This window comes from Nicotiana sylvestris, chromosome 7 (assembly GCF_000393655.2).
Source record: "Nicotiana sylvestris chromosome 7, ASM39365v2, whole genome shotgun sequence".
NCBI classification, from domain to species: domain Eukaryota; kingdom Viridiplantae; phylum Streptophyta; class Magnoliopsida; order Solanales; family Solanaceae; genus Nicotiana; species Nicotiana sylvestris.
The window spans coordinates 165,868,936-165,886,599 of record NC_091063.1 but is presented as its reverse complement, the minus strand read 5'-3'; the positions used below and the strand labels follow the sequence as shown (position 1 = coordinate 165,886,599).

The following is a 17,664-nucleotide window of genomic DNA, read 5'->3' as shown; positions in this document are numbered from 1 at the left end:
TCACGTTGGGCATGATGCACCTATACAGTTAAGTGGATTACTATATGTCTGCTACGAGAGCACGCGTCATTCCGGTATTTTCCTCTTATTTTTTTTTTCTTTTATTTTATTTTCATTTATTTTTCTTTTATATTTTTTTTTGTAGCAAAATAAAATGCGATCGGATCCGATGAGGATTGCCTACGTATCACGATACTCACGTGAATTAGATCATTACGTAGTTCGAAAACACGAATGAGCGTGAAAGAAGCAAACTCTTTATTATTGAAGCAGTCTATTACAAACTACATTTTGCAAAAGAAAAAGCAAACTTTGAAAATAAACCTAGACTCAAAAATAGACTAAAAATCACCCTGATGAAAAAACAGGCAGAAGATGCTAAGATACAGATTTGACCTATGAATGCATTATGGTTTTAAAAATTGGTTTCCGCGGGGCGTCGTTCGGCCTCGCCGCGGTCCTAGGCGTGAGATCCCTCTCAAGTTGCTCTAGCTCGTGCATAGTCTGCTTGACATAACCCATTACTGCCGAGAGGACGGTAGCGCTGGACATGTTCTCACATCGTAGGCATCGTCTGGTGATGGCATGGGCAATGGCCTTGATCCTATCTCTGGTTTGCTTCTTCTCTACGAGCAGGCGTTTTGTCTGATCGCTGCATATCTTGAAAACTTGAGCATCTTGTACATGCTGATGCTTCAGTCGTCGTACTTCCAACTTCATCTGGGCTATTGAGTCATACCAGTATCTGCTCTCAATTTGGAAATCCTTGGCCTGATTAGCTGTTTTGATCTCAAGTGCAGCCATCTCTCTCTTTATCTTAGCAACAGTCTTCTCATGGTCGCTTTCCAATCGATTCAGGTACCTGCGATGCTTATCCGTTCTTGTATCCCACTGTGCTTTGAGCTCTGCTATGATGTTTTCAGATTTCTCCAAACCATCTCGCCATTCCCTGATTTCACCTTTTAGCCCTTTTATCAGCTGCTCGTCCGATCGACGCCTTGGTTGTCTATCTGCATCCAACCTTATCTGTTTGATCTGGGCTCTGAGCATTTCATTTTCTTGAATCAACCTGTTCCGTTCTCCCAGATCGGTAGCAACTTGCACGTTGTGTTCATATTTCAATTTTTCCACTTGTTGCTTTAACCCGCTGATTTCGGTGCAATAGCCTCTTTCTTTTGCTAACCAATCCCACTGCTTTTGTGATGATTCGGTAAAATTCCGGATGTGGGGTCTCTTAGCTGGCCTTTCATGCTCGAGTTCCCTTCTGTACCATGCAAGGTAACCTGGCGCCGTTTCTCCTTTGGCTTGATCCCGCACGCAAGTATCTGATTTCAAATATTGACCCTCATTCCAGATTTGGCGAATCTTTGCTTCTGGGAACTGTCCGTTAGGACTTATCTCGATTGCTTGAGTGCTTAGATCTTCCTCATGAGGTACTGTCTGGCATTTTCCGAACTGTCTTAAAACTCGGCCGGGTGCGTAAGGTTGAATGCTCTTAAGCCCCATCAGCAAGAAATGAGTTTTAGTCGCTGACATATATAAGACCTCATCAACGGGCAACCATCCCAACTTCCATTGTATTTGGCTGGCAGTAAGAGCTTGAAAGAACGAGGTCCAAGCCAGGACTCCTTCGGGCAAACTGATCTCTTTGGCTCTTGCGTAAGATTCTTCTATGCGGGTCTTATCCGGGGAACCACGGCTCAAAATCTCGGAATGATGGCAAAGGTGCTCGGTCATCCATATCTGCAGGAGCAAGTTACAACCTTCGAAGAAATTTCCCCCAGCTTTACAAGCTGTGAGAGCTCGAAAGATGTCGGATACCACCATAGGCGCGAGAGTACTGTCACTTTGCGTGAGTAAAGTGCTGACGACCCCCGATATCTTCAAATCAATGTTTCCATCTTTCCTGGGAAATACCAGAAGTCCCAGAAACGTTATCATGAACGCCACCCGTCTGTGCTCGTCCCACTTCTGACGAACTCCTTTGCTGCACAGTTTGTTGATTGGATTATTGAATCCCCCCTCGTGACCGTATCTATCATATATGAAGCATGGAGTACAGAATCCGGCTGCTAGATCCGGGTTGTGGACTGTTCTAGGTATTTTCAATGAATCCAGGAACCGATGTACTGTGACGACTCTTGGGGCGACCAAGTATTTTTCCCTCAGCGGAAGTTCAGTATTCCCGATGTATCCGGCCATTTCTTCCAAAGTTGGGGTGAGCTCAAAATCAGAGAAATGGAAAACATTGTGCGCCGGGTCCCAATAGGTAGCCAAAGCTCTTATGATATCTCCCCGAGGCTGGACTTCCAACAGACCCACAAGACCTTTCAAATATTTCTTAACCTCATTTTGTCCTTCAACACCTAGATCTTTCCACCATAGCCGTAACTTGACAGGGATTTTGGTCATTATTGAAAAATGTTCATTTTGCACCGTGCTCATCCTGCACATTTATTAAGGTGATTTTAACAAAATTGACTGACTCAAAAAAAATATATATATATATATTTTTTAGAGAGGATAAAGCTTTGCCCACGGCCTTTAAACACTTCAGAGACAAAGATTTTAAGGCTGTGCGGGTTTTTTTTTTTTTTTTTTTTTTTATTTAAAATGCTAAACAAGACCCAAAGGTGGCTGTTTATGCAAAGTCAGCCTTCCGGCGTCCCTTTCGGGAACATTTGGCTATTTATGATAAAACAATGTCACCTGACTTATTTATGACTCTATTAAAAATTTAACACATATTTTATTTATTTATTTACTGATTTTTGGCTATTTAGAAAAAAAAAAATGGGGTTGAACCCGACGAGGGTTGCCTACGTATCTCACATCCGGTGAGAATCAAACCGGCGTAGTTCGGGCATACCGTGAATAGAGAAAATTAAATAAACCTAAAAATCAGAAATAAGTATTTTTTATTATTTTTGAAGAAAGATAAAGACTAAAGAAAAAATAATTTTTGCAATATTTGGACTATCAGTCTGAATTTATAAAAAGGGTATTACAAAAGAAAGAAAATTTTTTTGAATTATGAGTTTTCCATTTTTTTTTGCTTTTAAAATAAATACCATTTCTTTTTTTTTGATTTTGAAAGTGAAAGAATTTTTTTTTTTTATATATACCCCTTTTTTTTTAATAATTCAAACTAAGAAGACAAATTTTGTTTTTATTCTTTTTTCTTTTTTCTTTAGAACAATTCCGGTGAGGTTTTGACAATACTTGAACATTGGTTTTATTTTTCCAAAATAAGTAATTATCTCCCCACGTTGCTATTTTCCTCTTTTTTTAGAAACCGGTCAGCATGCGGAACCGAAGCAAATAAATGCACAAAACAAATAGGATGCAGCAGGGTGGTCTTTTCAATTCAGGTTGCCTGTCCTAGACGGACCCAACCCCTGTGTTGAGCCCCCTAAGTCAAATGCAACATGATGCAAATAAACGTTCCTACTAGGGATCCGGCATGAAGTTTCGTTATACTAGGTTTAAACCTTGGTATTTGTTCTAGACTGTGTACCCGAGCGGACCAACTCGAGTCGAGGAGGGGCTACGTACCGGGGACCCGCGAGATCGTCCGGCTTTGTAACTTGTCCGTCCTCTTTCTTATTTTAGGTATTGACATTAACAGAATAGGGAGTCTCGACCAGCGAGCTTCTCCCCGGAGGTAAGAAGAGAAGGGTTTCGGCACAGTTTATATACAGTTCAGATAATATCAAAGCGGTAAAAGACAGCATTTAGCACATTATGCAAAAACATGTAATAAAGATCAGATAATAAAGCCAAATATAACAATTATTCTAAGCTCGAATTCTTGAACCCTGAACCAGTGGTTCTGGGTCCATTCCCCAGCAGAGTCGCCAGAGCTGTCACACCTCCTTTTTGCGCGCCCGCCCCGAGGGGTTAAATGCGCGGGTGGAGTTTTTCCAATTTAAGTGACAATATTCGAAATGAGATTATTTATTTAATTCAGAGTCGCCACTTGGGAAAGGTTTGGTTTTTGGTGTCCCAAGTCACCGGTTTATCTTGAATCCCAAATCGAGGAAATTTTCGACTTTTCCAAATGAAGTCTGCGAACCAGAAATTCTAAGTAAGGAATTCTGTTGACCCGAGGGAAGGTGTTAGGCACCCTCGAATCCCGTGGTTCTAGCACGGTCGCTTAAATTGTTATAATGGCTAAATATCCGATTTAAATACATGTTGTGACCTATGTGCTTTTATTAAGTTTCAATCGCTTTTATTATTATCATTTATTTTACAGAATTGCAACGTCGTGAAAATGCGTCTCGAACCACGTCACAATCAATGCACCCGTGATTGTCGACACATTTGGACTTCATTGAGATTTGGATTTGGGTCACATCAATGTGCACCCGAATTTAAGAATGTGATTTAATTAAACCGCGCCAACAGAGTCTAACGCGCTATTATCTTTGTAGAAGGCCATGAAATTTATTAAATGGCCCATCCTGAATTCTAGATAATTATCAAGGTTATTTATTGAGGGCCCCGCGATTTACATCTCATTTGGCGAGGCTCGTCTCATTATTTTAGAAGGAACATCCTAAAACGGTTACATTTCTGATGTGTTTATCTCTTAAAAATAGAAGAAAAGATACGTGCTATTTTAACTATGTGTTTGGCCCAAATCCGGATTTTAGCTAATCGTCCGATTAACCATTTACGGACTGAAGAAACATTGTACCTCATGCAAACATGCTCTGAACTTGATAAAATAAATGTATATGGGATTGATGAAATGCTACGACTGTTACAAGAACTCCCTAACTTTAACTTATTCAGACAAGATTAATTAGAATTGCTTGTTTAGGAAATGCGACTAGTGGTATTTGAAACTCATCCTGTAAACTGCTTCACGCAAAACGAAACTCAAGAGTTTGAAACTGTATTGTCTTTAGCTAGAGCTAAACAATCATTTGCCCTTACATATTCGAAACATGCTTAAATAGCGAGTTTGAGTTAACAATTGTATTAAAATGGCTGCACATTTCATGGATTGTATTTACATCTTATGTACTACTAAACGAATAAAATGTCACAGTTTCAGATTGACATAAACTTTAATTAAGTACAACCTTACTAATGTGTCTCTATTAGGCTAATCAGACCAAGAAACTACAAATCTTAACAACATTAAAAGGCAATTCATAAGCAATACAACAGGTGCTTCTAAATCCTTCAAATCTTTTGATTCATGCTTTCATTGCTACATCAAATGCGAGTCTTAGTATGTACCTGGATATTGGATACAAACAGAAGGAGCAAGGGGTCAGTAGGGCAATAGCAGCGACACCAAACAACAGCAGTAACAGCAGGTACCAAAATAGAACAGAAATCCCAGTGCAAGAGGCCAATAAAGCCAATGGAGGAGAGGCAGAATGAAACAAATTCCCAGTAGTAATGGAATCAGAGAATCAAGCAATCCAATCCCAGGGGAAACCAACAACACAAATCCAAACAATAGACTTAGCTGACACTTGAAGGAAAACAGGACTAACTTGGACAGTTTGAACAAAATGAGAATCGAACAAACAGTAGGGAGAAGACAATTCCTGATTTTTTGTGATATCCCTCTCCCTATCTCCTTTCTTTTCAAATTCTAATGTCAGTCCTCAATTCGAAATCTATTTGGATTATCAAAGAGAAAACTTTTCCAGTTTCTATTTTTCAGAATTTGAAATTCTCAGATGTTCCCTCTCAGTGTCTCCCTCTATCTCTGTATGCTTTTTCTGTGTATCTCTATCAGCTCTCTCTTTCAAAACTTCTCACAGTGTGTGTATTTTTCTTTTTTTTTTTTTTTCAGTTCTGATTCCCCTATCTTTTTCTTCTCCTAATTCTATCCCTCTCTCTATCTCTGTCTGTCCCCTAATATCAGATGGTCCTCTCTTTATAAACCCCAACCTCAAACCTTTTACAGCCTGTTAGATTAATCAGACACCCCTCCCATGTGCCCATTACTTTTCAGTTTCCACTCAACTATTTAAGTATTAATCCCATGACATTCCCTTAGCAGGCTTTAACTTTTTACTTTATTATCAAAAAGCAAGTATGGGCAGTAAAATATATCTGACAGCATATACTGTCAGATTGTTTAAAACTTAAAAGCTTCGTAATGCAGAAAAACAGGCTGTGCACAAGGCACATGAGGTGCACCAATGCACATGCTGTGCACGAGTGCACATGCCTTCCAATTCAGGATTTAAACATAAACAATCCCTTTTTTACATTACTGATCAATTCAACAGCTATAAATGAACAAAATTGGTTCTTAATTGATTCAAAAATGTTTAACAGAAGCAAATCGATTTACTATGCTCAGACAGTTGAAAACTAATTGACGACTCATGTCGACTCGACTATATTAGCATTAACATACACAATCGTAGCCAAAAATCAGACATTCAGAAGTATGGGACACATGACTCAACTTATACTGATTAAAACAGAATTGTACTTTGAGGAATCAGTTAGTCAGTACAAATTCGGAATACCACCAATACACATGCCTTATCAGAATAGGAGGGGAGGGATTCAGACAAACACAGAGGTTCAAACAAAGTGGACAAACAAAAGTTGATAAAATTAAAACAAATATGAACAGTCTTTTAAAACAAATCACACGGACTAAAAACAAATAAAGGAAAGAAAGCAGACTCACCTTAAACTTGAAAAGTTAAAAAGTTTGAACCCGGATTTGGACAGACCTTTCTTAAGGCTGAACGAACTTTAATCGAAGTGTTTCTCAGATGAGAAACACTTCGATTAAGGTCCATTAGACCTTAATCTCTTTGGCTCGGACTGGCATGGGCCAGCGATGAAGAACTACAAAGTTCTCAGAACTCAGATCTGGGATTCATGCTTCCCTGGTCAGATTCGGACCAAACCAAGTATGGTTCGGTCACGAGGGGGGTCTGGGGAGTATCTGGTGTGAAGCTGGGGTAAAACCGTGTAGATCGAGTTTGACTCGAATCTTCAAATGAAGATTCGAGGACCTGGGGGGTGATTCGAACCAAACGGCTAACAGGTCTATGTTCAGGGTGGTGAGGAGGTTCCATGGTGTTCAAGTGGAGGTCATCGGCGTTCAGGCCGCCGGGTTTTTGGTGAAGGTGTGCAGGGGCGGCTCTAGGGTTCGTGGGTTTGGGTGAAGACGACGAAGCTGGGGTATTGGATAGGGGGGGTAGGGTAAGGATTTGGGCTTATATAGTTAGTGGGTGGGTTGATCTCAACCGTTAGATCAATCTAGATCTACGGTTTGGATCTGATGGTCTTAAGTGAAACGGTGTCGTTTCAAGTGTTGAGGGTTTGGGTTTGGTCCGGGTGTAAACGGGTCGGGTTTGTTGATGGGTTATGGGGATTGATCTTGGACCGTTGGATCGGCTTGGTTTAAACGGTTGTGATGGGTTGGCATCGAAACGACGTAGTTTTGGTGTTAAGCTACGTCGTTTCATGGCCTGGGGGTGGGCTGTTTGGACTGGTGGCTTGGGCTGTCCGTTTGGGCTGAGTTTGTTGGGCCAATTTTAACAAATTGGCCCAAGTCCGGAAGGGGTCTTTCCTTTCTTTTTTTTTATTTCTTTTTCTTATTTATTTTAAAACAAAACTAAGCCAAAAAATCAAATTAAAATTAAATACACACTCAAATACAATTATTTGCACACATACTAAAATATTTCAAAACAGGTAAGGTCAAACCAAATAAAATCACGGACGAAAATGCCTAATCACGATTTTCTATTTAACGACCGGATTACGGTTTGAATTATGCAGGACACATATTTTTTTGAACTTTATTTTAATAAAGTAAATAAATAAGAATGGGCCAAAATCACAAATAAATCCACAAGGTGCCGCACAGAAATCCGAAATTGTACAGCGGGGCCAATTATATATTTTTTATTTCTTTTTGGAGCGATTGTCGTGTGAAGCAAAAATCACGTGCTCACAGGCACAATTAATAAAAGTATATTGATATTTTAAAAAGATATCAAGAAAATAGTGCTAAAAGAAACAAAAGGCAAGTCTCGACTACACATGTCACATGCTTAATTATTCCGAAAAAGGATCAAAATTGCTCATGTATTATCGAATATTTTTTAAAAGTGTCGTACATTATACTATTTGGTCGACTAAATCCTTATCGTAATACTTTCATTCGAGTTTGCCCTCATTTAAACGGTATGCCACGTGTCACTCCCAAATTCAATTAACCCATTAAAACTTAAAAGACCCGAATCCTCTCGTACTCACCCTGTTACCCGATCCTAAACCCCCAATAACCTAAAATAATTCCACTGGACATGACCCCCAACCCGCCTCCTCCCCAGCTCTCTTTCCTCTTCTCTTCTCTTCCTTTACCTGATCACACCAAAACTATCGGAAATCATGGAAGCTCATCGGAAAATTCCTTCGGGCTGCACTAACGTCAACAATACCCCCCCCCCCCAATCCATTTCACTTTCCTGTGCTGGGTGCCAATAACGTCTAATAAATAATTTGCGAAGTGACAATTTCATTGAAAGCTTTCAATTTTTCCTTATTCACAAACCTACGTTTCTTCCATAAGAACAGAGAAAAGGAAATGTAATTCGCTTAATATTAAACCTACAGTGTATTTGTAATGCTTATTGCAAACAATTGACAGAATTGTGAGAATCCAAGACGAACTATATGAGCACTCCATGGAATGTGCCAATAGGGCTATCAATAGTCCATAAATATTGAATAATAGATTTGTTAATTTTTATGTATGAAGAAGGTGCCATCATACAAAGAAGAGAAATGATCTTTTTTTTATTGGCATATAATCTCGTAGCCATTTGGATATCTTCCCAAAAGTATAGGACAAGAGCAACACAAACTGGGTTAAACCTTACCTTACTAATCCTATCGAGACATAAAATAGTCTCACCTACTAGCATACATGCAAAAAGTAAGAACTAGAAAGTACCAAATATTCTATGATCATCACAAAGTTTATAACATACTCTGTGATGATATTACAAATGACTATACTAATAAAGTGATAGAATAAAATGTAGTAGGAACTAAAGTCTTGTCCCTTCTTGCCCAAACTTGTAACTTCTTCAAGTTGTAGTTCTTTGTCATCTTCATCAAACCTCTTTAAATGTCTTCAAAATTCATGCTTTCTTTTTGGAATGGTTGGACTTTGTAGATATAGTTGGGACAGCCCCTTTTTGCTTTACTACTCACATTGGGAGTTGCCTAAAGTGAAATGATCTTTAGAGCTCTAATACCAAATTAAAAGATTTCGGTGGAATGACCCAACGAAGTGAATTATAAGTATCTATATTACAATCGGTGGAACAACGTCTCCTTTTTTTTTTTTTTTGGAATCGAGCGAGATAATATGCTGAAACGGGTGCTAGCTTGAAAACCGCTGCAGAACGGGGGGGGGGGGGGAATAAATACAAAGATATATGTGTGGAAATACAACCAAATCAAAGTGGAAACATGACATATTATAGTAAATTTAATTTCCTATAAATCCTCCAAATAGATGCAGAATATTATCTAACAATGTGTTTACCTCGAAAATACTAGTAACAATTAAATTAGATTTGTGGTTTTAAAGATATGTGATTTAGCTCAATACCAATTAAAAATTAAAAAATATGAAGTAGAAATAAAAGAGATAAGTGAATCAAATCAATATAACTCAGCAGCGGTGACCTTGAGCTTAGTGACCTCGAGGTGAGTTTAGAATAATAAGAACAATTAAGCAAGAAAAGTAAAGTAAGAGCAGTGGAGCTGCAGGACAATTCTAATGAACAATAGGTAAAAAGTAGAGAGTGTATTGTTTTTTCAATGATTAGATGATATTACAAAATGATTGGGGTCCCCTTTATATAATAGGAGAATCCTAAATAAAGTATATTTCTATTTACAGTAAGGTATATTCTTAATACAACTATCTAACCGCCTATTACGGAATTGTACACTTTTATTTCGGTATTTGCGCCATGATCTTGGGGACGTGGAAGGAATCCAGCTCATTCTGTTACAAATCCATAACGGTACAATTTCGAGGTGGAGCATACTTAACTTCGGTGCCTATTGCACTTTGATCCCCGGGCATTGCATCCTATCTTCGAGCTCGAATCTGATCCATCGGGCTCGAACTCGACCTCGCCTAAGCCCGGGCTTAAGATAGACCCTCGAGTCTATAAATCGGACGCATATGATTTTGACCGTACTCATCGGGCTTGCTCCTAGTCTATTTCGATCTCGCTCTTAAAGTGACCCTCGAGCCCACAAAATTGGGTAGCCCCGATTTCTACCGTATACACAATGTCCAAAGACGTCAGTCGTTGAAGGTGAGATGATCTCTTCGAGTTTATTTCTCAAGTAATTTAATTAACAAACATTTCTTTGTTAATTAGTTAGCTTGTTTTCTAGAACATGTAGCTATGGATAATAAGAAGACAGAAGGCTAGCTGTTGAAGAAGATAGGAAGTGAAGAAGATTGGTGCTCTACGTGTTGAAGGAAGAAGTGACTTATGTACTTTAAATAATGTTGAAGGATATTATTAATTAAAGTTTAATTTTGGCATTTTCATTGAAAAAATTTACTCTGTTGATTTTTAAATGTTTTATAGTTAAATGATATTAGTTATACTGATTTTAGTTATATAACTCCTTTAAAAAGTAAGGTGGCAATAGATTCGGGGGATTTGCATCTATACTCGCTTTTTGGGTCACATTTTAATTTATATCTGCTTTGCAAAAAAAAAAATTGCAAGCATATCCACTTTTCGCGTAAACTTAAAGTATACGGGCCTGAAGTAACAAAGACAATCACGCAAATTTCAGCATGACCTGAAATTGTTTGTAATTGCTGAACTTAAGCATTCTACTAGCTGAAATTTTGTTCTCTATTTGCTTAACTTAAGCATGTTTTAGCTGAAGTTTTGTCCTAGATTCATTAGTTTTGTCGTAAAGCTTTTTCAACAGCTCCAGCAGAAGATGCTGAAGTTATTTAGTTCATTTGCAAAAATTTCAGCACTAAATAAGCTGAAGGTTTTTTGTCCTGGATTCATTAGTTTTGTCGTAAAACTTTTTCAAAAATTCAGCAGAAGATGCTGAAGTTATTTAGTTCATTTATAAAAACTTCCGCACTAAATAAGCTGAAGTTTTTTTATCCTGGATTCATTAGTTTTGTCGTAAAGCTTTTTCAAAAATTTCAGCAGAAGATGCTGAAGTTATTTAGTTCATTTGTAAAAACTTCAGCACTATATAAGCTAAAGTTTTTGAAAAAGCTTTCTAACATACTAGATAAATAATCACCTTATTCTTTCATAGTATATTACTACTATAAAATAATCAGATTGCTGACAATATCTAAATCATAAATTTTTGAAACAATAAACGTGAAAAGCACAGAGAAAAATCGCTCACCTCAAGCATTGTAATGTAAGCATCTGCACAAATACAAATGATGAAGCGAAGTATTACATTATCAAAAACAAGATGTTCTAAGAGACTAACAAAGAAATGAGGAAGAAAGGAGCGCACAGGTAGCACGAAGAAGGAGACGCCTGAAGTTGTAAAAATTAGGGTATATGTTAAATAATTTTAAAAATATGGGTATAAGTTAAATGAGGGCGATCAAATAGGGCGCCCGTGCAATTTTTATATTCTACTTTCATTGTCAAACACATCGAGTATGTAATAATTATATAATGGATTTACGTTATATATATTGATCGTGTAAATATTTTCTTAACACTATTTGCAATTTTAACTTGTAATAGTATGTTAGTAATCATTTTACTAAATTATCGATTAATATTTATTTATGGGGTTTTTATATAATTACCTAATAAGTGACATATCATGTAATGAGCAAAGTTAAACTCTTTTACAAGAAAACCAATTTTAGGTATTAAATCAGGTTATAAAGCAAACCATAAAGGTTCATATCAATTAATAATTACAGACACCCGAAGTTTACACCAAAACAAATAATTTAACTTTAGCATAAAAAATTAAACTGATAATTGCATCGGGATTAGGTTTGGTTTATTGCCTTCAACATCTATATTGTGTAGGGGTACTTATTGCTAATAATGCACATAACGTAACGTAATAAAGTTACAGATCATGTGGCTTTTTATCAAACTATAATCGAGGGTAATAATATAATATTCCAAGAAATTAATTGCAGTGATACTTTTTGTTTTTTTCAATCTTTTCGTAAAGAGTAACTTCTTGGATCTGACTATTTATATGTCTTTCTTTTGCCTATGCAACGTATTCGTTCTTCCAGCATATACTAAAAAGAATTCTGACTATTATATACTCTCTTCCATCCATGGTTGTTTTCACACGGATTAAGAAATTTATTTTTTAACATTAATTAACAATAAAATTGACCATATTAACCTTTATTATCTCTTCACATAAATACTCCTAATATATATTCCAACATTATTTACTCCAGGGGCAATATAGGAAAAAATAATTAATTCATTCTTAAAATCTAGAAAAATCACTTATTTTGGACCACAAAAAAGGCCAAAAAAATACTTATTATGGATCGGAGGAAATATTAACTTGAGGCTAGTACAGAAATTCATAAACCTCAAATTCCGCAATTTTATCATACAACACACCCCATTATTTTAATTAATAAAGGTAACATTATAACTTGAGTATTCACGGGGATGGATCGAGCCCTCCTATAATGTGATGATAGTGTGTCAATGTGAATGCTCGTAGTACTGATAGAACAATACCAATATAATTTTCCCAATGAATATTCATCTCATGCTTATGAAATACGTTACTTAACATCTCATATAACAAGCTAATTCAGTTTGAAATTGTACATAACAACTGAAACGTAAAAGACTTGAGGACTTATTGTTTCATTCCACCAAAAGTTATTTAAGTTTACATTACTAACATTTGGAAAATACACTTACTTTATCCTTTTGAGTTTTGTGCTAGTGACATTCCCATTATTTGAACATAAAACACAAGTAACATTATAGCTCGAGTATTCATGAGACTGGACTATATCCTTCCACATAGAGATAAATATAAAAGTACTATGCCCACTTCCTCTTAACTCTAACTTTAAAGCCATGTTTCATGTAGAGCATAACGGAGACATTAGGGTAAACAACATGACCTTTCACCATTTCAATTTGGTAATTATGGATGATAGTAGCAACTACTACTTTCATTTGAGTGAAAGCTGCTTCTTTTCCTAAGCATGTTCTTGGTCCTGCATTGAAAGAAAAGAACTTGTAAGATGGCTCATAGTTAATCGTTCCACGGTCTGAAATCCATCTGTGTGGCTTGAATTCCGAGGCATCCTTTCCCCAGATGGATTCCATCCTTCCCATTGCATATAAAGGAATCATCACTCTCATATTAGGATGAACATGGTGGCCACTAGGGAGAATATCAGGTTCTAGTGGAGTCTTATGCTGAAATGCGACAGGGGGATATAGCCTCAGTGATTCACACAATGCAGCGTGTAAATAAATCACATTTTTCAACTCATCAGCCGTAAAAAGCCTCCATTTTTCAGCTTCTTCTGGTGGGATAATAGCCCTAAGTTCTTCCCTTATATTCTTCTCAACCTCAGGATGTGTGGACACCAACCAAATGAACCACGTAAGGCCTGAGCTAACCGTGTCATGCCCGGCGAACATGAAGTTTAAAAAGGTATCCCTTAAGAACTTGTCAAACTTCAACCCTGATGTTCTTTCTCCATCGTTGATTATGTATGGTGTTAATAAATCAAAACCCTCTTCGTTTTCCTTACATTTTTCAACTCTACTCAATTCTTCGCGCTTCATCAATATATACTCACCTATAACACGATCAAGAACATCCGAAGCTTTTCTTAGTTGCATTTCAGGCCCAACTCCTAGCCATTTTTGCAACTTCCAAATACTTTCTGGCAATAAATATCGGATGGATACAACATATTTAGCATCATCCATGGCTTTCAAGAAGGGAACTTCCGGGAATTCAAGAGAGAGGCAACAAGATTCAAATCCTGTGAGTAATTTACACGTCGTATCAAAGGTGAATCTCTTGAAAACATCTTGCAAATCAACAATTCTATCTTCTTTAGCAATGAGCTCAAGGATTGGAATCAAGCCATTTTTTACCTTGTCCAAGCTGATTTTCGTCAAACACTTGTGGAATCTCTGATGAGTGATCAATGCTCTAGCAAGTTTCCTTTGATTCTTCCACAGATCCATGTCAGAACTAAAAATTCCATCACCTAGAACATCAAAAATCTTCCTGAGTTCGCGCCCCTTTGGAAAATTTGTAAAATTTGCACTCATAATATACTGTACATTTGCAGGATCCACTGTACCAAGAATGTCCATATTAGTAAACCAAAGACCTTTCAGCAAGAAAGTACCCCTAGTTCTTGAAAGAACCTCTACACTCCTTTCATGAATTCTATGTATATGGAAAACAAGGCTTGGAAACATCCCAAGAAATGGCCAGTTCCATATAAAGCTACCTCTGCCTTGGAAAGCCAAGACAAAAAAGCAAAAGATTGCTACAAAAATCTCAAAGTACCCTATTGTGGCCAATAGAGAAATAATAGCCATATCTTGCCTATAGTGTTTACTCTCCTTGGTGCTTTATTTCATGCTTTACATTTATACGGACAAACACTCTAGTCTATTTATAGGGTCTCATGATGTGAATATGATGCATAGCTAGTGGCAGAGTTAGTGTATATAAGAAAATCCTAGGGGCAGCCAGTGCACAAAACAAGGGATTTAGGAAGGGTCACACCCTAAGAGATATGACGTAGGCAGTCTACCTTGATGCAAACATCATTGGCTGATTCCACGGCTTGAACCTGTGATGTATAAGTCACACAGAAACAACTTGACCGTTGCTTCAAGGCTCATATAAGAAAATACTAAAAAAATTAAAAAGTATTACACTCTGAACCCCTTATTTCCAAATTATAACAAGTTCAATGGTTAAAAATTGAATACTGAACCATTAAGCTAAAATGATGGATGCATAGCATAACCATTATTTTATGTTTTAGATTTATTGCCTATTTGGCCAAGCTTCTCCAAGCTTAAAAGTTTTTTTTTTTTTAAAATGTACTTTTTTCCCAAAGTTAAAGTATTTGGCCAAGCTTTTAGAAGAAGAAAAATGCTTTTGAGTAGAAGCATAAGCACTTTTGGAGAAGCAAAAAAAGTAGTTTTTTCGCAGAAGCACTTTTTTGAGAAGCATTTTTGAGAAAAATACACTTAGAAGCAGTTTTTAAAAGTTTGATAAAACACTAATTGCTGCTAAGAGTTTTTAAAAGTTTGGTCAAACACTATTAGAGCCCATTTGGCTTAGCTGATTTAGAGTAGCTGATAAGCATTAGGTGCTGAAAAACACTTTTAAGTGCTGAAACTGATTTAAAAAATAAGCAGTTATATGTTTGGATAAAAGTGCTGAACTTAATAATATGCACCTGAAGAACTGGGTATACGAAGAGTTTTGTTTTAAAAAAAAGTATTTGAGGGATAGAATAGTAAATATTTTGGTCAAAATTAAAGTGCTTATAAGCTGAAATTTGATAAGTTGGGGGAGACCAACTTATGGCTTTTGACTTATTTTTGGCTTATAAGTACTTAACTTATAAGTACTTTTAATTTTACCAAACACGTAGATAGGCCAAAAAGTGCTTATAAGCCAGTTTGACCAGCTTATAAGCTTAGTCAAACACCCTCTTAGTTGTTTCGATTTATTGTGCTGATTAGACAAAATACATACTGTGAGCCCGGCCGAAAAAATCAAGAACATGATTTTAAAATTAATTCCTAATCAAATTATCTCTAGGAAGTCCTTGAATAGTAACTCCGTCACTATTCACCAGGCCACAACTCTGGCGTTCGACGGTGGAACTTAACAAAGTTGGTGTCAAAACATACATCTACTCTTTGCACACAATCCCAATTGGTTTCATCCTCAAATTCATGGCCAATTTTTCCAGATCTTAAATTCAATTTGCGACTACTGTAGCACCGACAATTTTTTTTCCAGATTTCGGCTTTTTTGGATGTTCTTTGCGGCAGTTATGTGATGTTTTGAGCAGCCATGGATGCTGCTGTCTCTCCCCAGCTCCAAGCTGTGGGAGAGTCCACCCAAATCAGTAGAGAAACTTATCCAATTCACAATACAAAACAGTCATATGCATCGCAACTACAAGGACAACAATCTGCCGCAAATTCGTCAAAGGTGAAGTTATGTCCACTCACGTTTCAGTATGGTGAACCTACTGTTGAATTCACAACTGAAGATGTTAATGCGTTTACAATTGAGGAAGGACTGCATCAAGCAGTTATTCTTAAGTTCTCATATGGGAAGCCAAATATCCATGAGTTGTGACAACTTATACCAAAATAATTTGACGTGAAAGGGTATTGTAACGTTGGACAACTTGAATATCGACACATACTGGTAAGGTTTGATCTCTTTGATGATTTTGTTCAGGTGTTATAAAAAACTACTGGTTTTGTTAAGGCAAAGGGAGATGAATTCTTCTTTAGGTCATTCCCATGGACGATGGGATTTAATCCACGTGAAGAAACCTCTAGAGCAGTCGTTTGGATTTCTATGCCAGATCTGCCTGTAAATTTCTTTGCAAAGAAATCCTTAATGTCCATAGCTCCAGCTGTGGGGAAGCCTTTAGAAGTGGACAAAGCGACACAAGATAGAACACGACCAAGTACGGCGAGGGTGAAGGTGTTAATAAACCTACTGGACAAACATTCTAAGCGTGTTCAGATTCACATTGTTGATAGAAATCCAAGGAAAACTGTTGAACATTTTTAGGAGATCGTGTATGATAACTTTCCAAAATTTTGTACTTGTTGTAAACATCAAGGCCATGATGAATGATAATGTCGTTGGAGGATCGAGAAAAATAAGGAAACTGCTGCTCTAGTGAAAGACGTTGAAGGGCTGGGCAATCTGGACAAATTGAAAGGTGATGCCAGGGATTTTCTTAATGCAAAAATAGTACAAATAGCACGGGAGACAAAAAATGTTAATGCAGTTGAGCAACAGGTTGTGCAAGGTGATGAAGGAAAACAAATAGACAAGGGGCATATGGATGGAACAAATGGTATGATTACTGAAGAAAAAACGGCAGGTTCTAAACTTGCAGCTGTGAAGAATGCTTCTGATGTGCATGTTGAGGGACAAAGTTTTGAAGGTAATTTAAAGGATGGTATGGCAGAGGGAGATCAAGGAACAACTGGGTTTGAGCAGGTTGTTCGAGGTTCTGCTGGTAACGCCATACAGTTTACACAAGCAACATCTACTAGCGATGTGAATGCAATTGGTGATGATACACTGGCTGTAGGTATTAAGGCAGTGATCGAGGATTTTAGGCAACCTCAAAATTTGGTGGACGAGCAGACTACTGCTCCTGTTCAAGCGGCTCATTTCAGGGTTGGAAATACTGGTGGAGTTACATTGCAATCAGCTGGAGTTTTGCATTCACATGCTGGTGTTTGGAAATCTACTGTTCCTTCGACTCCTTCTGTTGATCGAATAGGTTCTGATCCTAGGGTGCCAGTTGTAGGTTCTGATCCTAGGGTTCCAGAAAGCTGGAATATGGTAACATCTAGAAAATCA

The 17,664-nt window shown here is 37.3% G+C and overlaps 1 protein-coding gene across 1 annotated transcript; it reads right to left on the bottom strand.

Annotated features, from left to right (window-relative positions):
• Positions 1-13,085: 13,085 nt before the first annotated feature.
• LOC104223829 (alkane hydroxylase MAH1-like) lies at positions 13,086-14,618 on the bottom strand. The gene has a single exon (XM_009775329.2). The coding sequence runs from the start codon at positions 14,616-14,618 to the stop codon at positions 13,086-13,088; it is 1,533 nt and encodes a 510-aa protein (XP_009773631.1).
• Between the last annotated feature and the right edge of the window lie 3,046 nt (positions 14,619-17,664).

Bases quoted from the DNA above. Each gene is read 5' to 3' on its own strand.
- LOC104223829 (XM_009775329.2), bottom strand. From the start codon at position 14,618: ATGGCTATTATTTCTCTATTGGCCACAATAGGGTACTTTGAGATTTTT.